Below are 25,300 nucleotides of genomic sequence, written 5' to 3'. Positions count from 1 at the left end.
CGACTCCGCCTTACTACTTCGAAGCCGCGAATGCCAGAGCAGAGGTATCACCGTCTCTATGCGCGTACACACACACACACACACACACATGCGTAACGTAACTCCGTTAGATGTGTTCTACACACGATGTAAATGTAACATGTAAATATGTATGTTAAACGTCCCGAATCTCCCGATTTCAGCTTTTCGAGTACATACGTACAGGTACGTGACCGTCCGTTTAAATAGTTGTTCAGAAGAGAACGGACTGAACAATGTGATTCGATCGAAGATAGAACACGATTCTATGATGCCAAGAAAAGTAGATCACTTTTGTCACCGGTTCGGTGGCTATAATTTGAAAAGCAACGCAGGGTCCAGATACTGGAAATCGTTTTTATATTCGATACCTACGTACAGCAGTCGATACCTTTACGTATCCCTTATTTTCGTACTCCAGAAAAATACCTTGCATTCGTACGCTATGTGTATGCAGACTTTTTGAAATTGTACTAATATTCATTATAAGTAGGATACGAGCGATAAATATTTACCGTAACGCGATTCATTTCTAATATCATTGTTACAAGTGATAGATCTTCTATAAAAAGTGTCTGAATGCCATGGTGGTAGTAACCGTGGTAGTTTCGCAGTGCACGTCCTAAAACCGGTCCACAGCGGTGGCGTACAAACGGCTAGTGTTCATTAGATATCAGAAGTTCTTCGATGCGGGAAACGGTTTCGTGGGGTTGACGTTAAGTAGTACGAGTCCGAGCACGTTTCTCTAACTGAAAACGTCCGGGAAGCCAGCATGTGTACGTGTTTCGCGTAACCTAATTGTACCGCCTTATTGAATTTCCATCGGCGACTTGGTATGCGATGCATACCGCCGCTGCGCTGCCCTCACCCCATTGCCACAATACGTTGATCATCGCGAGACGGTTTCCCAGCCCCGATGAACCGTTTGTTTCTCCGCGACGCGTCGGGACGTGTGTTTCAATTTACATTTGTTCTTCACGTCATCGAATTAGAAAACGATTAGCAATAGGCCGTCGCTTCTTAATAGGGTCGAGCGCGATGTTACATACATAATTGAAATCTGTCAATTTTCGAACTCTCGATCTTCTTTCGACGTCAGCCTCTGTCACTGTGGACCGTCTACTGTGTCTACTGCCGCCGCCGCCGCCGCCGCCGCCGCCGCCGCCACCGCCACCGTTACCGAGTCCACGGCTCGATTCTAATGAGATTTAAAGCAGGAAGACCATCTAGTTACTAGTATCTGGTCTAGTCCATCTCTACGTGTGTATAACTGCGTATACGATGTACGCGACGGCTGTAGATACGTACATATGTATGTGGTACGCTGTGTACGGTCAGGTCTTCTGTGTCCATAAACAAATGTCACAGTCTTCGTGTAATCCTACCTTCCCTTGCGACGTATCGATGACATCTCGGTACTGGCATGACTCGGCTAATTACCGTCACTCACCTTTATTAAACAAAGGCCGTTCTTAATAAGTCACGCGCGATATGCCACACGTTTTCCAACACGCTGAAACCTGGCACGCCGCTGCTTTCCTTCGACTCTCATCGTCGGTCACGTTCCATCTCTAGACTAGATATACTAGGTATCTATCGTAGGTTATACGTGCATATAATATATCTATCTAGATATCGTGGTATAACCGCGCGACGATTAACGCGCGACGATTATGGATCGTCGTTTTGCGTCAATAGGAATCATGATCCATGGTTCGTCCGTCGCTTGAGCCTGTCACGAGTAATTTGTACCATGCGACCGATGTCAAAATTTCAAATGCGACCTCGGGAATTTTGCCGATTAACCCTCGACTCTTTGATCTTGTAAAGATTCGGGACGATACCCGGATGACCCCGGCTATCCACTACCACCATGAGTAGTATCGGATTAATGGCATCTACTTACTTACGTAGGTACTCGCGAAGATCTGTGTAGATTTCTTTTGCACAGAAGTCGCCGCGATCGAATTTATTAATATTAGACGTTGCAAAGGCGACAGCGAGGAAGTCCTGTCGGTCTCTGAATGACGGCGGCGACAGCGGGCATTGTCCCTGAGCTCGACTTGCAAACGTTGTCGTCTTGACTCTTGACTGTTAAACGGAAGATCGTGATCCGGCAGCAATAATTCTGTTACTCGATCTTCGTTCGTTATTTAATCGTGAAAACTGCGTGGGTTGCCGTTAGTGGTTTGCGTACTATACCGCGCGCGAAATTAAACAGCCAGAAGAGGCAAACGCGAACGAGTGATTCCGTTCGAATCGTTTCGAAAAGAATCTTCAGATTGAAACGTCACGAACCCACGAACTACTCTCTTTCTCCTAACAGCGCAAACCCAAATCGCAAACCGCACTCCAGCACTCATGTACGTATCGACATTTGTACTTGGAAATTGGTAGGCACGGTTTAACAACGAACGAGACTCCTTCAATTGAAATGCAAAGAGATCGTCCGTGGAATCCTTGTCGTGACAACGTTGAATGTGACCGCGAGAAAAAAATATTTTCTTACAAGTACTCGGGTGAAATTCCTCGGTGACTGAATTCATAGTTCTACTTTCACACGAGCCGCGTAAGTACACGTGACAGAATGTGTTCATCAATGTCGTCGCGTGCGAATAGAATTTATTGTTCGTTCGTGTCGCCTCGCGGGCTACCCACGCGCTGTTCCGTGTGAATAGGATTTCCACTGCATCTTTCTCAAGTAAATGCTATGCTGTCGATCGATGAACTTAACTGTTACACGTCGTATTGATTATAAAATGGTAGCATCGTCGACAGAGCGATTCGTGAGAAATCGTGAAATTGGCAGTGGAATGGTAACGCCTGTATCGTTAATGTATCTCGTGAAGAAAAAGTTATTCTGGCCAGCAGGTTTATCACCAACAGATGAGAATAGTACTTATGATACTGTACTGATTATGAAACGATTAAGGATGAGTTTGCACATGACTTTAAGGCCTGTGATACTGAGTTCATATTGAAATAAAATAAGGGGGTCCCCAGACGCCCGGACGCGCAAGGCTACAGCGAATCGTGAACAATCGATAGCTCTATACGTAGCTCGAAATAACTGCTGGACGATCAGCGGCTACTCAAACAACTTTATCGCTCATTCAGCTGTCCGACATTTCAGAATCAGCTTCGATGATCATCACCGAGGGAAACTTGGCCGGAGCACCAGAAAAAATAAAAAGACTACAGGGGAAAGATTCCGGGCAAATTCTACGGCTGCTGAAAGTTAACACACTGGAAATCTTCCTCTTCTCTCGCCTCGGCCCCCGTAGGGATCTACGGCAACACGATGAGAGCCGACTGTTCCCAAAGGGCAAGCGATGAAAACTAATTTCCCGAGGAAATTTAATTATTCCACAGAGAAAAATATGATTGAATCACACCATCGCGTCTCGCGTCTCATCGCATGGCGAAAGCCATTGTGTGTCGTTGACCGACACAGATATCTCGACCATACGCGTCACGGCTGACAATAAAGGACCGTCCTTGAGGAGACAGCCCCTCTCGTAATATCGTCCGATAAGGATCGTGATAGAAATAAAAGGAACGGTGAAATATTCCCTGGACAGCGTATAGGTGCAGCTGGACTCTTTTATTGTTCGTTTGATTAACGTGTAACTCGGATCTTAAGAAACGAATTTACGAATAGAAGCATCGATCGACGAATTGATCAGGACGATTTACTTGTAGCGAACGTAATTGACGGCAGCCACGATATCGAATGAACTATAATGAAGCAAGAGCGATCAAAGCAAAGATCGTTCCATGAAGAAGATGAAGAAACTTGGATCGCTCTTTCCTCGTTGTACCCTTGTTGTCTATCCTCGAATTACAGCGGTTCACCGACCACTTCCTACTCTTTTCGTTAGATTAGTCTACAGCGAGCGGGACGAGCATAAGGTAATAAACGTAAAAACGGACAAGTGGAACGACACCGTGGAGAGTAAGTAAATCCAGCAGTCAGTGAGAAAGGAAAGGCTTCCTCTTTCTCCTCTCACGGGCAGAACAACTTAGCGAGGCGGGAGGAAAAAGAACTGAGCGGCGACGTCTCAACGTTCCGAGTCACGAGTCACTTGCATCGTTGTTATTGTTGGATAGAAAGTAAACGAGGCGCCGCCGTCGCCGCCGTGCCGTTCACTACTCACTACCGCGAGTACTTACCTGCAGGTATTTTCATCTTCAGAACCAAGGAACGAGCGCGTAGATTCTTTACATTCGACGCGACACAATCAGAGATACGATCACGATCCTGTTTCTCGCGAACGTACGATTCGAGTTGGTCCCGATGCTCAATACCATAGTTACAATTTCTATTATGAACGATAATTACAATGGTACGTAAAAATGATACGACAGTATAATTGGGCAATAGGCACAACTTGGTCACGGAGGTGCAGAATTTATTGTCGCATTCGACTCGAAACTCGAAAGAGATTCGATTAATAATAATTCGCCCCTCGTTTATTATTTGCAATCGCTGGATTTTCTCGCTGACATTTCTCTGACAACTCTAACGTCTCGAAGCCTGTGTGATACGTAGTATGTAACTACCCAAGTAAGTACATAATAGGTAACACGTGCTTGGTTCGAAGTCGGCGACGGGCGCTGCACACTGGTTGCTCGCCGTCGTTGCGACGCGACGGACGAAAAGAGTAAGAACGATCACGAAGAACCGACTTGTGAGAGAAAGAAGAATGGTGAATCGTTGGAAAACGATTGTCTCGCGATCAGCCGTGGCGCGGGTCCCCAAAGAGTCCCCAAAAGACCGCGAAACAAGTAAATGTATGTAATAAAAATGGTAGTGGAAAGTAAAAAAAGTAAAGAAAGAAAAATATCATTCACCGTTCCGGGAAACGTCCAGCTCCACGAGGTTTTCGAAGTTCTGGATATCTGGTGGCAAGCGGTGGATTTCATTGTCACTCAAGCCGAGTTTTCGTAGCTTCTGTAGCCGAAAAAAATTCTGAAACGAGAGAAATCGAAATGAAGCGAGAAATGAGAAGTGAGAAATGTGAAACGAGAACCGACCAAGATAATAAAAGTTAGTTTGTCAAACGGTACATGTACCGAGCTGTAAGCGTTCTTCGTAGTTACATTATTATAGCATTATAGCCGCCGATGGATGGAACGATACGTCACGATGGGCAGAAGACGGAAAGAAGAAAAGAGGAGGAACGAGAGAAGCGAGAGATGGTAAGTAAGGGAAGAGGTAAGTAGTAGTAGAGGTAAGGAAAGAAGAGGAGATACGCCGCCGCCGCCGCCGCCACCACATTATTGTAAAACGTAAAGTTGGTGCGCAGCGTTATTTATCTACGTATTTAACTACCTTAGGTAAATCGCGAATGTGATTCGCGTCCAAGAGTAACTCCTCCAAGCTTCTCGAGTAACGTAAAATATCGTCGGGTACGGACGGCAGAGAGCAGTGACGCTTGTCAATGTATTCCACCTGCCTGTTACACCCTTTAAAAATCGGAATGCAGCGGAACATGGTATCCTTTTCACTATTAATCACGTTAAAACAGCACCGAACATAATTGTCTCGTTCGTTCGCGGCGGCACACGCTGCTGCTACTCGCACATATTCGTCGTCGATGAGATAGATTAACAGAACTAGTAGAACGAAAAGAACGACGACGACGAGTGGCACGGACACACACTCACGCCCTGCTCGGCTTTAAACGCGTTCACGGCTCGGCTCACGGCTCCTCACCTCACCTCACCTTCTTACCAGCAGCACCACGGTTTCTGGCTTGTTGCGTGTGCCTCCGCTTCGCGTCTGACGTCATCACGTCTACGAACCACCACCGATCACGTTCCTCCAAACTGACACGAAACATGCACGAAACAGTGCGAACGAATACTGACGAATACGACGCTTTGAAAATACGGTTTCCCCTATTCCTGTTCCCAATACCCTACCATGGTTCATCTATGTAACGTCCATACAACTTAGAGCATATACTATATGCTCTAAGGCATACATACAATGTATGTACTTGAATGTACACTGACCTCAAACGATTTAGGGAGGGGGCACGTGGCGCCACCTAGCGTTTACGACCACGAACCCGCTTGGTTCCAATATCTGCGGCAATATTGGCTTAGAAGGAAATGGGATGTATCTTAGGCTTAGAAGGAAATGGAACGCATCTCAAGTTTAGATGGAAAGTGCGCTCAGCATCTCAAACTTATTATAGATGCAAGTTGCGCCACGCATCTCAGGTTCAGATAAAAGGTGCGCCCCGCATCTCGTGAACACTAGATGGTACCACGCACAGCTCCAAAATCGTTTGAGGTCAGTGTACACACAATATATACATTCTCACGTACGCACATACATAGAGCTAACCGAAGTGACATTAGCTACAAGAACCAATGACAAGAGCAGAACAACTCTCGCACTCTCCCTTCGATGTTACCAGAGTGGCTGTTACCACCACCACAAAGAATGAATTTCCAGCTTTACTCTGGCCGTGTAGTAACTTTCGCTTGTTCGGATTGACACGCATTATCGCATACATTGTAGTATGCTTTTGATTTCACTTCCGTCTGGTCATTTATGCAGCAGTTATATGGCGACGACAATGGGTGATTCGTGTCGATGCATGTGCCGTAGCTTCTTATTTGTGTGATATCGGAATCTTTCGGGGCTATTCCTTTTTTTAAATACCGTCGTTTTGTTAGTCCGTTGTCAAGTGGATACATGAGAATTTGTTGGGAAGAGTGTACGTGCGACAACGATAAATTTGAAAACATAAGCGTGCCTTGTGTCCCCGACCCTCTTATCCGAGAATAATGGCTGAAGTCGAAGGGAAGAAGCTCACCGAACTACGAGTCATAGACTTGAAAACGGAACTCGAACGACGTGGGCTAGACAAAACTGGCAATAAAGCGGCTCTCCTCGAGCGTCTCTCCAAAGTAAATTTTACTTACATGCTTTCAATTGTTCTCATTATATAGTTGCCCGTTAACAGTTCGTATCGTATTCAATCGCCATTTCAACCCTTTCGATAGTCTAATTAATGATCAATCGGTTTCGACAACGACGATGACAACGGTTACTCTCGACAACTTGTAACAAATTGTAAGCAATCGACGCGATTCCTCATCTAATTTGTCATCATGATCCCTCCATCACATTTAATGATAATACGTCGATCGTCGATTAAAACAAACTACCGTAGCATAGGTCAGCATTCTAAATAAGATAACAATTTTACTTTTAATTTGCCAAGGCTATAACCGACGAAGGCCAAAATCCCGACGAATACTTGATAGTACCATGCGGCGGAGTATCTAAGAATACTCCACGAAAGAATAGCGGTATGTGTAACTTATAATATGTGTATTGTTGAAATCAACGTCGAGACGGAATGAATTAAAAGTTAACGGGTGTTCGTATTAAATGTTTTTTTTTTTTTGTTTTAGTAACGGGTACAACGAATCAAGATGACTGCTCTACCGATCTGGTAGAGATTCAAAAGGAAGAAAACGTAGATCTCACGTCTGATAATAATGAAATGAAAGTTAAAGTGGAACAGGAATCTGTCGTGGAAATGGAGACAGCAACGACGAAGATAGAGGTAATCTTGTGACAATCCTGGATGCTTGTTCGACAAAAATCACACGAGTATTCCGCGATGACGAAAGGAGTGGGTGTTTCAGGAGACCCAGAACGATGGACAGACTAATATAGGAGAGAAGGAAGTGGATCAACAGCAGCAGCAGCAGATCAAACAAGATGTTAAGAACCATTTGAATAAGAATTCTGCCGAGAGTACGCCCTCAGCTATGGACAAGAAAGTCGAATCCGAAGCAGCGTCGGTGATAAATCAAATTTCGATCGTCGAAGCTAACGGTATCGACAACGAAGATTCCATAAATTTGACCATCGGGGAAGACGAGGAGAATCTCCTTGCTGAGGAGGTAATGAATCTAATTCAATTGCTAAAATGCTTACGATAGTTTCGTATCCATTTACATATTTCTTTTTCTTTTCTTCTTTATTTCGTAGACGGAGTCTCACGAGAGGCGTAAGGGTAAGTTTTTCCACGTACTGAATCTCGTAATATTGTACATACATGCGTAGATGTAAGATTTCAAAGAATAGATGTAGCACTAGTTTTGTCGACGGTCACGAGTAAGTTGTTTAAACGTGCGGCGGCGTCAAGAGATCGTCAAGGGATATCTACAGTTTATCTACGTGCAAAAAATATATCTACGCCCATCCATAATTAGCGAATTGAAGCGTGCTGCTGCTGCTGCTGCTGCTGCTGCTGCTGCTGAACGTTTCAACGAACTCGCATTTCGTGCTTCCGTCTACGATTCGTCCGATCTTCGAGCTTCGTAATCGCAAACAACCACGCATATACTGAGGAGATGCGAGACAACCGCTTGCCGCGTGGACACGATAACGTGCGCTCCCACACAGTAGCACGCCACACGACGTTCATCGAGGTTCATCGACTAGCAAACAAACCGACGCACATTTGCAGACGTCCGTCTCACGTTGGACGGTCAGCCGTGCGTCGACCACGTACACATCGTATAGAGAGTTCCTCTGATAAGTGCTAGTTTATAAGTTAGTTAACGCTAGAGTTTGATATAAAGTTACATTTAATTCTACCTAAGCGCATAGAGCATCGTTGGATCATTTTGGCCGCTCCGCGAATCATACGGACGCAAGAGGACTCAAGCGTTTATCAAGCCAACGATCTCTGCCCACATACGATCGATGCACGTTGCACCATGCACCGTTGTTCCGTTCCGGTCACACACCGATCAATGCCGTCGAACCGCAAGCTTCGAAATAGTTTCATCATTATCGTTCGACAGATATTTTACACGCGACAAATATTTTTCGCGGCACATTGCCGTGCACATTATCGTCCCCCCGTGCCCGTTTCCCCTCGCCCCTCGTCCTCCCTTCCCTTCTCTCTACCGACTACTTCTTTCTCCTTGCATTGGATCTCGTTCCTCGGATTGACAGAGTCTTCCTCAGCAGTGTGAAACGGCACAAAGGTAAAAAAAGGTTAAAAGTCGTTAAAACGTCGTTGTCGAGAAACAATAAGATTAGGGTCGCTACGGATTGCACACAATCGAAGAGCGAATTCGTACGATCATGCGATCCTCGTGATAATTTACCTCGCGCGCGCGCGCGCGCGCGATCTGTTAGTGGCTCGGGGAAAAAAGTTCTATGCAGAAAATACAGGCCACTGAGCAGCTGTGAAGTGTTAGGGAGGGAGAAGAGATCTGGCTTCGCAGAAAGTGACTATGCTACCTTGATTGTCTCTGCAGATGGAGGAGAAAAGAAGAAAGTGGAAGAAAACAAGAAGGGAGACTCTAAAGGGAGCGGTAGAGCAGAAGCCGGTGCCAACAGCAGCAAGGAAGGGACGACATCGGGTGGAAACGTCGGGACGAAGAGCAAGCAGGACGGTGGTGGAGACGGAAGCAAGAGGTTGGTCTCTCATTGCTAAACGTGGTTCACACACAGTGGTTCGACAACGAAATATCACACGACTCTATATATACGCTAGCGATGCTCTTCGGCCGCATATGATACGATACCAGGATCGAAAAATATCGTTCGAACAATGGACGTCCCAAGCTGAATTAATCTGCATCAAAATCGCACGCAAGATTACTTTATTCCCTTTTCATTTCGAATCGCATACGAACTTCTTTTCCGCTCTCGTATGTTTAGACTGTAACTCCCAACTGTCTGACCCCCTCCCCCCCCCCCGCTCTGGAAAGTATGTTAAGAAATCAAGAAATTGGCTAGCAAACTTAACCAGTTAATCACCAGCTATATACACGTTGTTACCCGTAAACGAATATTTTTCGATGAAGTGCACACTGGTACACACCTACTACATCTGCGATGAAACCGATTTCCATACGTTCATGAAGATATTATCATCGTTTATCGAGAAATCGAAAACTGAGAAAAAAGAAAAGAACAGCAGTTTCATCGAGAGCACGGTAGCGCAAGATCGTTGGTACACATCTCGAGATGTACCATCACGCTCGACAGACACTTAGGCTTGTATGCCCTGACGCGACATCGAGCAATCACATTGTTCGTCGATGAGACGCGCTGCTATTTTGTATCACGTATGTGTCCATATTCGTGACACGACCATGAGAAACGAGCATCAAGCCCATCGGGAAGAACTACACTGTGGAGATGCTTCGTTCACTTGGAAAACTTGTTGATCGAACAGGAATACGCAGTTGGATATATATTTCCGGCACGGCGGACGAACAGCGTTTGAACGATGATAAAGTGGAAGACTTGGCCGCAGTGAAAACGATAGTAATTTCAGTAAACTACGATGCTGCGATCGACGTTCAAATGAATACCAAAACCAATATCTAATTATCATTGCCGTTACGGTCGTTTCTATTATTATTGCTGCTGCTGTTGCTACTACTGCTGCTGTTGCTGCTACTACTACTAGTACTACTGCTACTACTGCTACTACTACTACTACTACTACTACTACTACTACTATTACTACTACTATTACTACTACTACTACTACTACTACTACCACCACTACTACTACTACTACTACTACTGTTATTGTTATTATTGTTGTTGTTATTGTTGTTGCCTATATTGTTAACAACGATGATGATGGTGACGACGACGGCGATGATTATACGATTATAGTCACGACGTCGATTGTGACGGTGACGAAGCCAACGATTACGATGTTGATAGCGATATGTAATTAGAAAGATAAAAAGATTGCTAGCCAAATTTTATGCGCTTAACATAGTTACAGAGGTACCCGGATCGAGACCTCGAGACAAAAGATTATTATTTCTAAAATATTATCTCTCATACGTATCGAGAGTACAACGGGAACGGCACGATCGACAGATATAACGAAAATGATTATTCTTTTTCAGCGCGGAGTCCAGTGGCAAGAGTCAAAAAAGAGATGACAAAGGTAACTGTTCGATCCACCAGTTAGATCATCGCCCGGTTCATCTTAAGTCTTACTTTATCTTGAATCGTCGTGTCTCTTCGTTCCGCAGATAAGAAGACCTCGCAAGTCAGTCCCGCTAACGCGAGCAGCAGAAACTTGTGGGTATCTGGATTGTCTTCGAGCACTCGTGCGACCGATTTGAAACAAATATTCTCCAAGTACGGGAAGGTGATCGGTGCTAAAGTGGTTACGAACGCAAGAACGCCTGGTGCGAGGTGTTACGGATACGTGACCATGTCCACGAGCGACGATGCCGCAAAGTGCATACAACATTTGCACAGGACCGAGCTTCATGGACGCGTGATATCTGTAGAAAAGGTAGACACGCGCGAGAACCAGAGATTATTATCTTCGTAGTTTCTACCATCGCCGCTTTCTCTCATTCCCTCCCCGCTTTCATCGTCGTCGTTGTCGCCGTTCGTGTCATCGTTGCGTACGCGTTTATCGTTTTGCGTTGTGTTCGAAGGCGAAAGGCGACACTCAGCAGAGTCATATGCGTAAACGAGATACGACGAACGGAAAATCTGAGAAGAAAGACGAGAAGGAGAAGACGACGAAGGATAATCACGAGATCGGCGGCGGTGATCGTAAGGACAAAGAAGTGAAAAAGGAGACGGATGACAAGGCAGGATCCGAAGCAAGTGAGTGGAATAATTTTGTGTGCGTGCGCGCGCGCGCGTGCGTGGACGTGGGCGTGCTATGGAACGATGTTTGAACGGTGCCAATTGTAACAGCGAAAAAGTCGGATGAGACGAGCACGAACGAGAACGTCGATAGTAAAAAATCAACAGCAGAGACCCAAGAGAAAAAAGATGATGCCTCGAAGGACAACGATAGTCGGTCTACGAAGTCCACCAGCAAGAAACCAGAGAGTGAAAGAGGAAGACGCGACGAGAAGAGAGTTCGATCTTGGGAGCATCATCGGTCTCATTCCAGATCCCGTAGTCGCGAACGACGAAGGCGCGACGACGTCTTAACGTTCGCGAAGATCAGGGTAAGGACGATCGTGTTTCGGCGTCGCGCGCTATCGCGGGCCGTGAACGGCTGCAGGAAGTGGGCCACAGTAGCAGCAGACGAGTTGACAACGGCGGCGGTTGCGTGGCGCCGCGGTAATGTTGTTTCAGGAGGAGCGGGAGAGGCAGAGGTTACGCGAAAGAGAGAGGATGCTTCGCGAAGAAGAACGGAGGAGAAGAGAGGACATGGAGCGGCAGCGGGAAGTGGAACGTAGACAAAGGGAAGAGGCCGCGCGGCTGGAAAGAGAGCGAGAGAAGTTGCGAAGAGAAAGAGAACGGATCGAACAAGAAAAGGCTGAATTGCTTCGGTTAGAACGAGAACGACAGAAATTGGAACGGGAGAAATTGGAGCGGGAAAGACTGGAGTTGAAGAGGCAACAGATGCGGCTGGAGGAGAGCAGGCGTGCTCCGCCACCGCCGTCCATCAAGCGATCCTCCAGCGATAGAAGGGATCCGAGGGACTTGTACGTGGAACCGGACAGGAAACGTATGACCACTGAACATAGTCGAAGACACAGTCCCGAAAGAGTGAGCGATAGACGTGGTGAAATCTTAGATCGCGTCTCGGACAGACGACTAGACGCCTCACCGCCGCCTGCTCGTTACGAGTCTAGTAGGTAAGAGACACGATACCGCGCAGTCTGATTTTTGTTTTTCATTTCGAAGCGAACGAGATCGATCAAATGTTCCCAAACCTTCCGCAGATCCGCTCAAGATTTGGGTTTGAAGAAGGAGTTTAAACGTAGCAGTGACTTTACCTCGCGCAGCAGCCGTCCAGATAGCTTTTCCGACGTGTCCCGTGGCCGAGAAGTGATCGTGCGTCGAGAACCTCTCGGCACGTCAGCCTCGTCTATTGATCCTCGACAGGTTAAAGAAAGGTAAAAGGCAAACTAATTAACATGAGAGAGAGAGAGAGAGAGAGAGAGACGATTTGTACAAATGAAATTATGTTGCCTCGTTAGATACGAACGTACAAGTACGACCAGTTATACACGCGATCGCGATGTTCGACGTTCCGAAGCGGATACCCACAGAAGTTCCAGGGATAGTCACACGCGATACGGCGACAGCTTTAAACCGACTAGTTCCAGCACTCCACGTTAGTAGAAAATTTATTCGTACACACTCGAATGATTTTTACACGGCTTATAAGTACTAGATATATGGTTAATGATGTTCCATCCCCCCACTTCTGTAGGCGATAGTCGTTACGTTGAAAGTAACCGTACGACCAGCAGTTGGCATTCCGGGCCACCGTCTACGAAATCGTTCAACTCCGTACCGAGCAGTGGCACGCGAGATCCGCGGAACGAGCCGTCTAGTTGGAGTTCCAGGTCTTCCGATAATGTGAACAGGTAACACAATCACGCGGGTATCGCTCAGTCTCGAATTCAACGAGCTGCTGCAACGACGACGACGACGACGACGACGACGACGACGACGACGACGACGACGATAAAAAATAAAACGGCGCATGAAACGCACGCTTTTACGAATCGATTTCAGATGGAGTAATTCGAGTAGCATGGGAAACACGTTACGACATCCGGTACCACCGACCTATCAAAGCGGTCCTATTCAATCTATGGGACTGACGGCACCAGGAACAGCACCTTCCTACGATCGTTTCGACCCGTACAAATCGTCTATGCCGAGTATGAGAAAGTATTGATCTCGTCTTGCTACTGCTGCTTCGTACCACCGTAGCGAATAAATAAAGTGGAATACGGACTTGAAAATGTTCTTGAATTTTTGCGGTTGAATTGATGCGAGGTATATACACACCCGCGCCCACACGTACACACACACGCACACCATACTATTCGGACAGATCACACAACACGTTTGGACGATTCTATAATGGTCACGACGCGTCACCAGTGTAACGCATGTTTCATTACTGTAAAAGATTGTTGTAATTCCAGTTGTTGTTGTTGTTGTAAGTGGAGAACGCGAACAACTTCAAAATATCTTGGGACCGATCTTTGAAGCAGTAGTTCCCCGACTAAATTGTAACCACCGTCTTAAACCTGCGCAGGAAAAGGCGATCGTACATTGAAGAAATCTTTTTTTATCCTCCATTTTAATATATTGAACTTTGATGTAAATTTCACGCTATCCTCTCCAGCCATCATTTCATCATCATCATCATTATCGTCGTCGTCATCGTCATCGTCGTCGTCAGACTCGTATCGTGGTCGATGGAAACGGCGAAGAGTATGCGATACCGCGACTATTTCTACTACCAGTACATACTCGCGTGGGGTAGTTCATCGTGCGGTATTTACTCTAACGGCATCGTATTGAAGAATAGAGGTATAATCGTGTTATCGTGGCTGGATTGTGGTTCATGGAGCACACGAGATCTATACGAAATGTACGATTGCGCAATACCGAAATGTGATGACTTTTTGTACATTTGTTAATAGACACAACCGATACGATTGATGATTTTAAAGATCCGTAGAGGAATTACCTAGACTAGGGGCAAACAGTTACTCACTCGTCCGTAATACATTTGTTACGCTCGTATGTTACAACGTTGCATGGCGTACCGAGTAATTATTCAGAATTTATTTCGGACGACGACGACGACGACGAGGATGCCGTTCCAGGCGGCGCCGCCGCCGTCGCCGCCCATTAATTCAACGTTGTATTCTCATAAGATGATAAAACATACGGCATAGCGTCGCGGTAACTACGCGTATTGTAAAACAAACAATTCTCATTTCTCGTAGAAATAATGCGTACACATTCTTTAGTAAGGATATGGACTGAACAATTTGTATATTGAATTCCACGAAACAGATCCACGTGCCCGATCTGTAACTTGCGAGAATGGAACATGAGATGATATGCGAGGCACACGTATCAAGTTTCAATGTAGCGACAACAGTTACGATACAAATAAATTTATGGCAAAGTATATGTGTTCAAGTTGTTCGTATTCGATGTTTTAAATTTCTGCCCTTGCATCTTCACTAATTATATATTTAAATTACAGCGTCATCGTGCGCTGCGATGAATCGACAGCGACACGCGAGAGCGAGAGAGGTGTAGAGGTATAAGAGAAAAGAGAAAGGAATAGATATCAGTGGTGGAGTAGAGACTAGAGGTAGAGGAGGCAGAACACTTTCCCTCGGTCGAACGGTCGAACGAGTCAAGGATGGCGACCGCTACGATCGGAACGAAGAAAGGAGAAAAGATTGAGAGAATGGGAGAGAGCGAGGGGGTACGCGATTCCATCGAGAACAAAGTGTGTCGAGGTCTTCTCACGGACAGTCATCGGTGGCCAAAGTTCGTTTCGTTCTCGCACAATCACGGTTCCGACTCTCTTCTTCCTCCGTTAAAATCTTTTTATCTACTCCCACTTTTCTTCTGCTTTTCCTCTTCCTCCGTCGTGGGGGCTCTATACGTTTTCTGTTGTCGATCTCTCCTTGCCGTAGCCGAGCGTAGCCAAATAGAAGGCGATGGACGTTTTTGCCGGTAGTCTCGCGGATGCGACGACTTTATTGAAATAGTTGGAGGCGGTGTGTCTGATCGCGGGTGGTGTCAGTTGTCGCGACGATAGAAACGTGTGGAATGTCTTTGAAAAGGATCAGTTAATTTCATTCCTCTGGATGTTCAGGATGCCGTTGTTCACCGTAGCTTTAAGTAAGTGATGTATCGTAAAACGTACATACATACGAGTGGTGTATGATCTAGCTCTGGCGAAAAGGAGCTCGAAATTCAAAATCGTTCGCGGAGAGAATCCGAAACGTGTATCATGCGTTCGCATGCAAAGAGAGCACGCACACGCGTCGTATTCACAACGAACAAAAGTTTCACTACGAAACAAGATCTGTACACGACGAAAGTGATGAGTACAGATATCGAACAAAATTCAGTTCGACTTTTAACGTTGCATCGTTGAGCCGTGCATAGAACCGACACGATGAGGGTTCATCAGCGAGACAACGCACACAGGAAAGAGTATCGAGGCACGAACACGAATAGACCGCGTCGATAGAACGCGTGAGTAAAACAGTAAAAACTCGTGATAAACTACAAATTATGTTTTAACGTGATACGGTAGTAGTTAAGCTCTTCCTCGAGCCATAGATTTTCTTCTTCGGCCGATTGTTTCCGTTTCATCGCGTGTGTACGTGTGCCGTAGGCATTCGTTGGTACGCATATCTATCGTCGTCGTCCTCGTCGTCGTCGTCGTCGTCGTCGTCGTCGATGAATCAGTGAACGGAAGAAAGGCGCGCTTTCTCGCCGAGCTAACTTTCACCATCGATGAAGAGTCCGTATGTGCGACACCGACCGATACACCAAAACGGTTTCTTACTCACTACCGTCGTCATTGTACGATAAACTGTGCTTGCTTTCTTTCTCTCCTTTCACGTTAGACGAATTCACGACGAAAGAAGGAAGAGATGGGATACAAGTATTATAGAAGAAGGAACAATGATGGGCTTCTCGAGTTAACGCTTCGTTTTTCTTCGTAAACGTCTTTTTTTAATGACAACGGGACGCTGATATTTTTCTTTGTCTCGCAATTGTTGTACTCTGGTTACGGGTATTCGTCGCGAATCCGCGAAACTTAGAAACCGCGCGTTACTCTGTCTATATAGGTCGCGCATAACGCACGAAGAATTGTGAAAAAGAATTTGACTGAGCGTTTGTCTTTCAGAATTGTGCACGCTATGGAGTTTGCTAATATGTTGCTGGTGTTACACCGAGGAAATTGTTGCGGCGCGTTATCGTCATCAGCGGGGGACCGGTAAGTAGTAATGAAATGCCTAAACGTCGTTGCGTTGCATCGATCTCCACCAGAAGAGAATGACACCCACGCGATACAGTACCCGACAGATACGGAATATCCGAAAAATTTTTAATGCCGCCGCCGCCGATGCGAGGAAGACGGCCAGAAGCGAGATGGGACAGATCCGTGTCTCCAGTGATGATGATTCGTAGGGACACGCACGTCCGACCTTACGTAAGATTAGCGAAAGTGGAACAGGAACGAGAACAACCGGATCCGTTGGTCGCGATCACTGAAACACTCGGCGCTTTAAACACCGTCGGTAGTTACATCGTGAACATGACCAGAGGCGTCGAGAATTCGAGTTATCCACCGAAGGAATTGCCATCGGCTATATACACCATCTCCAAGAACATTTTAGGTACAAACATTTTACGCCGCCACGCTCACGGCCAGACAGCATTCTTTCATTTTCGCTTTCATTTAATCCCTGTTAATTTTCGTTCAGGACGTAACGTGACGGATAGCATCGCGCCGTTGGTCCGAGGCGTAGCTATGCCCTTGCGAGCGACGCCGACCGGAGCAGCGGCGGCAGCGGCGCTCGGCAGTTCCGATAACGTAAATCGGATTGACGACAGGGAGAAAGATTCGGCTCCGAGCGGGTGCATCACCGCCGACGGTAACCCCGGCAAATGCCAGGATTTAAGCAACTGTCCTCAGTTGTTACTCGATCTCACGAAATTAAGGCAGTCGTTGTGTTTCAAAAGCCTGTTCGTACCGGGCGTTTGTTGTCCATTGACAAATAGACCCGACACCGACTCGGATCTTAGGTAAGCAAGCCCGTCGACTTCATCAAATAACATCTTAGAGTATTTTGGGTGCTCCGCGCGAAATACGCGCGAGCTCTACGAATCGCGAACAACATTTGATTCGCGGGACATTAAATCTTCAGTCCGGCACCCGGCGCGAATCCAATATCATCAGGACAGGAGGCAGGAATTCATTCGTCACCACCGCCTCGACCATCACCACCGGTCCGGCCGACGAAACCGCATCAGACTCCTCGACCGATTCCATTGTTTCCAATAGCGATAGCGATTTCCTCCTCGTCTACGACGTCTTCGCCAATAAATCCTGTTCGACCGTTGACCACCCCGACCACCGAATTAGTTGCGACGCCACGGCCTTCCGTCGATCCGTCGACGACGAATCAGGCCAACGGTTTCATCGACAATAACTTTATACAAGACGACGAAGGTATGTAGGCTGTACATGTGTAGAAATAAATCAAACGCAGACAAAACGATCAACGATCGTCGGCAGAATGCGGAGTAAGAAACTCGGGCAAATATCGAGTGGTGGGTGGAGAAGAGGCCCTTCCAGGACGTTGGCCTTGGATGGCAGCGATATTCTTACACGGATCGAAACGTACCGAATTCTGGTGCGGTGGATCGCTCATCGGATCACGATTCATTCTGACCGCTGCTCATTGCACGCGCGATCATCGACAACGACCGTGAGTCAATCGTAATTCGTAACAACTGCTGTTGCTGCTGCTCAACGTATGTGAACGCGTCAGGCAAATATATTTTCTAATTCGAAGCCAGTACGAATAGTGCATAAAACCGAATACGTATATACGTGTACTACGTAACGAATTCATTAAAAACGCAAACAAGTGTCCACGAGTGTTTTGAGCGGTAGTAGCGCACGACTCTTCCGACTTGGTGACGACTCGACAACGTGAATCGTGAAGGAATCGTTTTATTTATTCATTATTTCGGCTCGTACACAGATTCGCCGCAAGACAGTTCACCGTACGACTCGGTGATATAGATCTGGAGAGGGACGACGAACCATCCGCACCGGAAACTTACGCGGTCAAACAGATACATGCGCATCCAAAGTTTTCTCGTGTCGGATTCTACAATGACATCGCGGTGCTTGAGCTAACCAGGCCTGTACGAAAATCCTCTTACGTGATACCGATCTGTCTACCGCAAGCTCGTTACAGAAGCGAGGAATTCGCTGGTGCCAGGCCCACAGTCGTCGGATGGGGAACCACATACTATGGTACCGTTCCCAAACACCCCCGTTTTTATTCCGTCTTTATACTATCATTATAGTATTATTATCATCCGATCTTTTAGACTACGGATTTATGTACATCTCTACGTATATACTGATTATGTGGCTTTATTCAAGGCTCAAAGTTCGCTTCGTTGCTTAAACGTTGATTTTGTTCTCTCAGGAGGAAAGGAGAGCACGGTTCAACGTCAAGCCGTGCTTCCTGTCTGGAGGAACGAAGATTGCAACGCGGCATACTTTCAACCGATCACCAGTAATTTTCTATGCGCTGGCTACAGTCAAGGTGGCAAAGATGCCTGTCAGGGTGACTCCGGTGGTCCATTGATGCTCAGAGCTGACGGCAGATGGATTCAGATTGGCATCGTATCTTTCGGTAACAAATGCGGTGAACCCGGATATCCGGGAGTTTATACACGCGTCACCGAGTACATCGACTGGATTAAGAATAATCTGAATTAAATGAATCCATCATCGATCGTCGTTCCCTATTGCTCTTATACACACACACGCGCGCGCGCGCATATAACTGTTTGTTCATGTTCAAGTGCCAAGTCCAAAGTTATTTATAGATTATATATTACATTTTTCTATATGTACTGTTCTTCCCGCCCTGGTTACATTATGTTTTGCAGTTCGTGAGGATCCAACCGCACTTCAAAGATCATATCCTGTATATATTACACGCGTATAAAAAAATGATTAAATTAGTTAATTAACATTACCAAAATAACGCGATTAACGTGTTTGGAAATGTTCCGCACATATCGTCCGTCCATCCACCATCTACTATATCTTTTAGTAGTACGATCAGTTGTAGTACGATCAGTGTATATATTATATACATACGTACATATATATATATTGTATATTAACATTTTTGTATAAACATGCGTATAATAATAGCGTAACGTTATTATTTATTTTAAGCAGCAAATATAGTCGCTAACGCTCTCGATTGTTTTGATTTGATAAATCGTATCGTCCGTCCCATCTGGTCCATATTTACCTATTAATTTTATTCGATACAATAGCACGAATAGTTCGTAATAACGTGTCGTGTTACCGATATCGAAAATTAAATAAATTTTAAGAGACTTCGGGTCTCACTCGCGTTTTCATAGCCCCGCATCAAACTGGAAATTTGATATTTGAATTACTGATGTGACTGCAACCATTGAGCCCGAACCACCAAGATCAAACACAAGCGCAAGCTTGCAAGAAATGAGATTTGGGATGAGAGCCAAGAGCGCTTCGGTACAAAATCTCGAAAATCTCGTCGAACAAATGATCAATGGAGAACCAGAAAATAACAGTTATGGTTTCACCTTTCTTCTATCGCGCGTTAACCGATAAATAATTGCATTGTTCCGATGTTTCGTACAGATCAAATGATACATTTTCATCGAATGATCTATAAGAAATGGCACGGTAGTAAAAGGTCATCGGAATCGAACGAGACGACGGCGGCGGCGGCGGCGGCGGCGGCGGCGGCGGCGGCGGAGGATCGTGACCAGGACGATAAAACGGAATCTGCAAACGCACAGGTATGAGCAGCAGTGACAAGGATAGGGAGAACAATCTGTGATTCGATTATCTATATAATTACAAGGACATATCGGCAACGGTAGAACACCGCAGATTGCGGCGACACAAATACAAACGTTTACCCGAAATTCAACCAGAGAATAACAACGAAACGAAACCAGGTTCGGAGCTAACAGGATCGCAGGAGTTGGTTTCAACTTTAATAACAAGTGACAACAATCATCACAAACACCACCGCCGCTACGGAGAATTCACAGATGGTACCAACGACGATAATAATTCATACAATTCGAAGAAAGCAGAAAACGCTGGCAATGACGATACCAAAGTTATAGAAATCTGGAGTAATCGAATTAAACAAACGGATGAAATTCGCGGGTTATTATTTTTGTCACAAATACGATTTCATTTCCCAGCCGCCGTTAGTTATTAATTTATCTATACAAAAAGCAAACGATTAGTAGTATACGTGCTTGTATGTGTATACGCGCTTACGCGCGGCTTAGGTCGAGCCAGGACCAGCCACGTCAATATACAAGATCAAACAAGTTGTCGTTATCGTTCGAGGATTGGAAAAAGAAGAAGACTGTCGAGTATCGCCGAATGCTTAAGAAAATTGAAACTGAACAACAACAAAAGTTAATGGAAAATTTGGCGAAAGCCGAGTGGAAGAGAATCATTCAACAGGTGTGGTGATGTAGCATAGCTTTGCTTTTCTTTTCATTCACATATTTTCTCTCTACTCCTGGGGCTCCTAGCACCAGCCCCCCGTCCCCCTCTTACTCCATATATGTCGGTTTTTCTGTCCTTTTCGTTTTCATCGTTCTCTTGTACGAAGAAGCAAACGCAATGTAAAAGGCAGCAAGTGAAACGTGAACGAAACGAAAAGAGGCTGCTCCCTAGGAAACATTTCAAGATGGTAATCGAACATCAACAACAACAACAACAACAACAACAACAACAACAACAAGAAGCGATAACAGCAAAGTCTGATTCTACGGCTGGAAAAATAAAGAACGAGGACGAGAAGCGGGACGAAGTTAAGCTGAATAAGGAAAAGAAAATCGTTCGGTAAAAATTGTTAAGCGATCGTTAACCGCGCGAAAAATACTGAATCGTCCCGAGGTGAAGGAAGATATTTCTTTTCCAGAAGATCGATGCAGAGCAATCGTCAGAAGAATAGAGCAATCGCGTTCGACCATTATATGAAAAATGTTACGTTTTGCTCCGTGTTAAATCAATTGAACGAAATACTTCATAAGAAATATTCGCGGGAACGTCGACACCTTGTACAATCCTACTATTGTCAACCGTTTTATTACGGTGGCGCGAATCTTCCGACGAGATAAAGAGTCATCGAGTAACGTCGATGAGTCGACTGATGATAATCGTGGAGTAAAAGGCAAGAAAAAAATCGAAACGTATCTCGTTGCATATTTTTTTCTGTAACCAGCTCATTCGTCGTCACTCATGGATTATAATTCGTTTGGAACTCCGATCGTTTAGGGATAATTAAGAAAAAACGAAAAATTACCTTTTTGGTTTTATATTCAGACATCACATTTCGTTGTCACGTCTTATCGCTTGGAACGATTGATTATTACGAAAATACGAAAGATAACTCTGCTTTACTAGCGATTTCGCGTAGCTATATTCTGATGCTGCACAGCAAGACACCCGAGACACTCCTCGCACTCACTTTCTATTTATTAGGTTTGAAACGGTCTGATAATGAGAGTAATACGACACGACGCTACTACGTGTCGTGCTTCCTTGTCTAATAGCTGCTTCATTCATCCCATCACAATTCAATCTCACCAACGCCAATAGCGCCACTAGCAGCAGTAGCAGCCACTAGTACCTGAGTACCTCGTGTTTCGTGTTTGCCAGCTGTTGCTGTTGGGCCGGTCACTGAATGCGTTGGCTGGATGCACGACGGTCTCGATCGTCTAGGAGTTTCAAGATTTTTTTAAGAGATTGTTTAAGATATTTCAACTACTCGTCACTCTCTAGTCTCTATCGTATCCGATTTGAACGAGAACTAAGTAAAATTTGCGTCGCGAGACGTGACTGAAAAGAGATGCTTGCGTACCGTGCGTTTAACCTATAACGATGGACATTTGCAAATTTTGTTCGTAAAGTGTCCGCCGGAACGAGATCGAGGATCATGGAAAAAGACGGTAAGTAAGTAATCAAATATTCGATCCGACGAGTTTAATGGAATCTGTCACACTGTCAGTCGTTGTTTTTTCTCTTACAGAAATTTGTCGTTATTTCAATGGCATTATTAAAGACGAAAAGGATGTCTCCGCTGGAATGGCTGCCATCCGTACATTGCTGAAAGTTTTGGAATATTCAAAGTGTAAATATCTAAGTAGATATACGTTTCTATGCATCTGAGCGAGTAGCGAAGAGTACTGTCCTCGTCGTCGTCGTTTCATTTCTGTGCTGATTACAGCTGAAACTGTTCAAGAACTCAGATATTGTCTACAGAATGCGATAGATGCGATGAGATCTACGGAGAACCCAGTAACAGCCATAGCATCTGGTAGTGAATTGTTCCTCCGTTTTATAACTTTGGCCACGCTCGACACTCCTGTAAGATTTCTTCTTCCTTAGTTCCTCTCACCGTGTATGCATGTGTATATCCAATGTTGTGTCTCATTCATATTTACGTGTATCGTCGTTAGTCGATAGCTGAATGCAAAGGAATCATGCTACGCAGAGGCAACATGTTTTATGAAAAACTGGTGGCTGCCAGAGGAAAGGTGGCTAAAGTAGCGGCACATTTCATCAAGGATGGTTCTGTAGGTTTTGTTACGCTTTCTTTTTTATATATACCTTTCGTGTGTATATATCGATGTGTCGATTGAGTTTCGTTGGATTTCGACAATTTCTTTCAGAAAATACTTACACATTCAAAATCGAGAGTCGTGTTGCAAGCGATGAAAGGGGCAGTCGACAGTAACAAGATATTCCAAGTGTATGTGACGTGTTCTGCTCCAGACGATAGCGGGTAAGTACGGCTGATCTCGCAGATACGTAAATTCGAATATTTCAATTCGAATATTTCATGTGTGTGATGATATTACATGATACACGGTTTTACCACGCACAGAGAGGAAATGTGTCGAGATCTAACGAAATTAGGAGTGTCTTGCACGCTGATATTAGATTCTGCGATGGGGTATGTGATGGAACAAGTGGACATGGTGATGGTAGGAGCCGAAGGCGTAGCAGAAAGTGGCGGCGTTATAAACAAGGTATTAACAAGTTTTCAATTAATCGATTTTTCATTGCCTAAAAAATCGTAATCTCCATCGACGATCATCTTTTATCCCGTGCCGGCGATAGGTGGGAACATACACGATGGCCATGTGCGCGAAGGAAGTGAAGAAACCTTTCTACGTTTTGACGGAGAGTTTCAAATTTTCAAGGATATATCCCTTGAATCAAGTCGATCTTCCGAATGAATTTAAGGTAAAACACTCGAGCGCGATGCATGTTGTACGTTGTTGAAAGAATTTCGTTCCATTTTCATTTTGCGTTCACAGTACACGGCGAGTACGTTGAAAAAAGATTTGCGGAAAGAACATCCGTTGGTCGATTATACGCCACCGCATTATATCAGTCTCCTGTTTACCGATCTGGGTATACTAACGCCTTCTGCTGTGAGTGACGAACTTATTAAATTATATTTGTAAAACTAGTATGTTGCGCACGACAAACTTCTGACGACGACGACAGCAATAAATCCAACCATTTTACGAAAACCTCACGGTACAACTTTTATTCGATCCTCCTCCTCCTCGTCTTCCTCTTCTTATAATCGTGACGTATGAGTATTGGAGAAAATAACAAAATGTTCGTTTTTTCTTAAACTGCAGTTATATAAGTAAACCACGCGATAGAAAGCGTACTATGGAACAATAGAGAAATTTAATTATTTTCGTACGAGATGATCGTCATTAGGAGGGACCGCGAGAAGCACTCTTACAGTTCATAGACGTTTATGTATACGCGATATACAATACGCTAAATATCAATGAATATTTAACGTCCCGTATATTTAAGGATGTACTGTCTATACAGTCAATCCCAAAAGTTTATGTACCTCAGAAAAACGCATTTCCTATAATTAAAAAGAAATCAGACGTCGGAAGAATAATGCTAATAATAAATAGGTACATGCTAAAAAGTATAGAAGGAAATATCCAATTAAGTATTGACGCTAACGACAATTTTTTTTTTTCAAAATTGCCAAAAATACATCAAATAAAAGTTGTTTTCCTTTTAACTTCGATATTTAACGAGTTACGTATGATTACTTGGCATTTTATTGATGTTGACAAAATCCGACCATCCCATCGTCGAAATGGCGAACTTTTGACAAAAAAATTTCGTTTTTCTTCAATAACTCCTAAACCCTTGGAGATACGGGAAAATTGCATAGGACCTTTCTTGTAGAGGACGACGAGATCTACAATTTCTGTATAAAAAGTTTTCGCTACCATTAATAGTTTACGAGTTATTGACAAAAAACGAAAAAACAGTTTTTTGCAAATATCTCGTAAACTATTAACGTTAGCGAAATATTTTTACATGGAAATTGTAGATCTCGTCGCCCTCTACAAAATAGGTATCTTGCAATTTTCCCGTATCTCCAACAGTTTGCGAGTTATTGGCCAAAAACGAAAATTTGGAAGAAATTGAAGGGGTACCCCTTGGAAAAATCTCGGAAAAATCGAAAATTTTTTTTGTTGTTTATTATTAGCATTGTTCTTCCGACGTCTGATTTCTTTTTAAAAAATGCGTTTCTAAAGTGCATAAACTTTTGGGATTGACTGTATAGCCAATACATCCTTAAAACGTAGTTTATGTAT

The 25,300-nt window shown here is 44.7% G+C and overlaps 5 protein-coding genes across 23 annotated transcripts in view; 4 read left to right on the top strand and 1 right to left on the bottom strand.

The window, feature by feature from the left end:
- scrib (scribble planar cell polarity protein) overlaps positions 1 to 22,175 on the bottom strand; it is a 44,289-nt gene extending 22,114 nt beyond the window's left edge. For 8 of the 12 annotated variants that reach the window (XM_018022454.2, XM_026812528.1, XM_018022455.2 and 5 more), the window contains exons 1-2: positions 5,354 to 5,987; positions 4,873 to 4,990 (exon numbers count right to left, since the gene is read on the bottom strand). In XM_018022454.2, the coding sequence (XP_017877943.1) occupies positions 4,873 to 4,990; positions 5,354 to 5,515 (280 nt within the window). In that variant the 5' untranslated portion in view covers positions 5,516 to 5,987. Of the gene's footprint in view, positions 1 to 4,872; positions 4,991 to 5,353; positions 5,988 to 21,951 lie in introns of those variants that run through there. The other 4 variants (XR_001916554.2, XM_026812532.1, XM_018022459.2 and 1 more) reach the window with 2 other exon arrangements.
- LOC108623782 (SAFB-like transcription modulator) lies at positions 6,600 to 13,776 on the top strand. The gene is made up of 15 exons (XM_018022576.2): positions 6,600 to 6,945; positions 7,263 to 7,350; positions 7,456 to 7,610; positions 7,693 to 7,953; positions 8,042 to 8,066; positions 9,325 to 9,484; positions 10,945 to 10,985; positions 11,074 to 11,342; positions 11,491 to 11,665; positions 11,759 to 12,018; positions 12,149 to 12,654; positions 12,742 to 12,915; positions 13,000 to 13,136; positions 13,236 to 13,392; positions 13,544 to 13,776. The coding sequence occupies exons 1-15, from the start codon at positions 6,823 to 6,825 to the stop codon at positions 13,707 to 13,709; spliced, it is 2,697 nt and encodes an 898-aa protein (XP_017878065.1). The 5' UTR covers positions 6,600 to 6,822; the 3' UTR covers positions 13,710 to 13,776.
- LOC108623694 (proclotting enzyme) lies at positions 15,168 to 19,862 on the top strand. 5 transcript variants are annotated; one of them, XM_026812536.1, is made up of 8 exons: positions 15,168 to 15,691; positions 16,713 to 16,802; positions 16,882 to 17,205; positions 17,293 to 17,614; positions 17,737 to 18,041; positions 18,108 to 18,300; positions 18,580 to 18,857; positions 19,036 to 19,862. In XM_026812536.1, the coding sequence occupies exons 1-8, from the start codon at positions 15,658 to 15,660 to the stop codon at positions 19,329 to 19,331; spliced, it is 1,842 nt and encodes a 613-aa protein (XP_026668337.1). In that variant the 5' UTR covers positions 15,168 to 15,657; the 3' UTR covers positions 19,332 to 19,862. The 5 variants fall into 5 exon arrangements, with proteins under 5 accessions (XP_026668337.1, XP_026668339.1, XP_026668340.1 ...); XM_026812538.1 differs by having other exon boundaries at positions 15,171 to 15,334; XM_026812539.1 differs by lacking the exon at positions 15,168 to 15,691 and adding an exon at positions 15,980 to 16,051.
- On the top strand, positions 19,967 to 21,837 carry LOC113464179 (UPF0746 protein DDB_G0281095). 2 transcript variants are annotated; one of them, XM_026812541.1, is made up of 4 exons: positions 19,967 to 20,416; positions 20,482 to 21,104; positions 21,259 to 21,488; positions 21,568 to 21,837. In XM_026812541.1, the coding sequence occupies exons 2-4, from the start codon at positions 20,895 to 20,897 to the stop codon at positions 21,764 to 21,766; spliced, it is 639 nt and encodes a 212-aa protein (XP_026668342.1). In that variant the 5' UTR covers positions 19,967 to 20,416; positions 20,482 to 20,894; the 3' UTR covers positions 21,767 to 21,837. The 2 variants fall into 2 exon arrangements, with proteins under 2 accessions (XP_026668342.1, XP_026668343.1); XM_026812542.1 differs by having other exon boundaries at positions 20,409 to 21,104.
- A 115-nt stretch (positions 22,176 to 22,290) lies between the features above and the next one.
- On the top strand, positions 22,291 to 24,190 carry eIF2Balpha (eukaryotic translation initiation factor 2B subunit alpha). Of its 3 annotated transcripts, none has more exons than XM_018022572.2 (8): positions 22,291 to 22,597; positions 22,678 to 22,779; positions 22,876 to 23,015; positions 23,108 to 23,224; positions 23,321 to 23,433; positions 23,536 to 23,680; positions 23,772 to 23,897; positions 23,972 to 24,190. In XM_018022572.2, the coding sequence occupies exons 1-8, from the start codon at positions 22,585 to 22,587 to the stop codon at positions 24,119 to 24,121; spliced, it is 906 nt and encodes a 301-aa protein (XP_017878061.1). In that variant the 5' UTR covers positions 22,291 to 22,584; the 3' UTR covers positions 24,122 to 24,190. The 3 variants fall into 3 exon arrangements, with proteins under 3 accessions (XP_017878061.1, XP_017878062.1, XP_017878063.1); XM_018022573.2 differs by having other exon boundaries at positions 22,291 to 22,601; XM_018022574.2 differs by lacking the exon at positions 22,291 to 22,597 and having other exon boundaries at positions 22,688 to 22,779; positions 22,911 to 23,015.
- Positions 24,191 to 25,300: the final 1,110 nt, after the last annotated feature.

Source organism: Ceratina calcarata, unplaced genomic scaffold, assembly GCF_001652005.2.
Source record: "Ceratina calcarata isolate Rehan_Ccalc_2016 unplaced genomic scaffold, ASM165200v1 scaffold289.2, whole genome shotgun sequence".
Lineage (NCBI taxonomy): Eukaryota > Metazoa > Arthropoda > Insecta > Hymenoptera > Apidae > Ceratina > Ceratina calcarata.
This window is presented reverse-complemented; position numbering and strand designations above follow the sequence as displayed.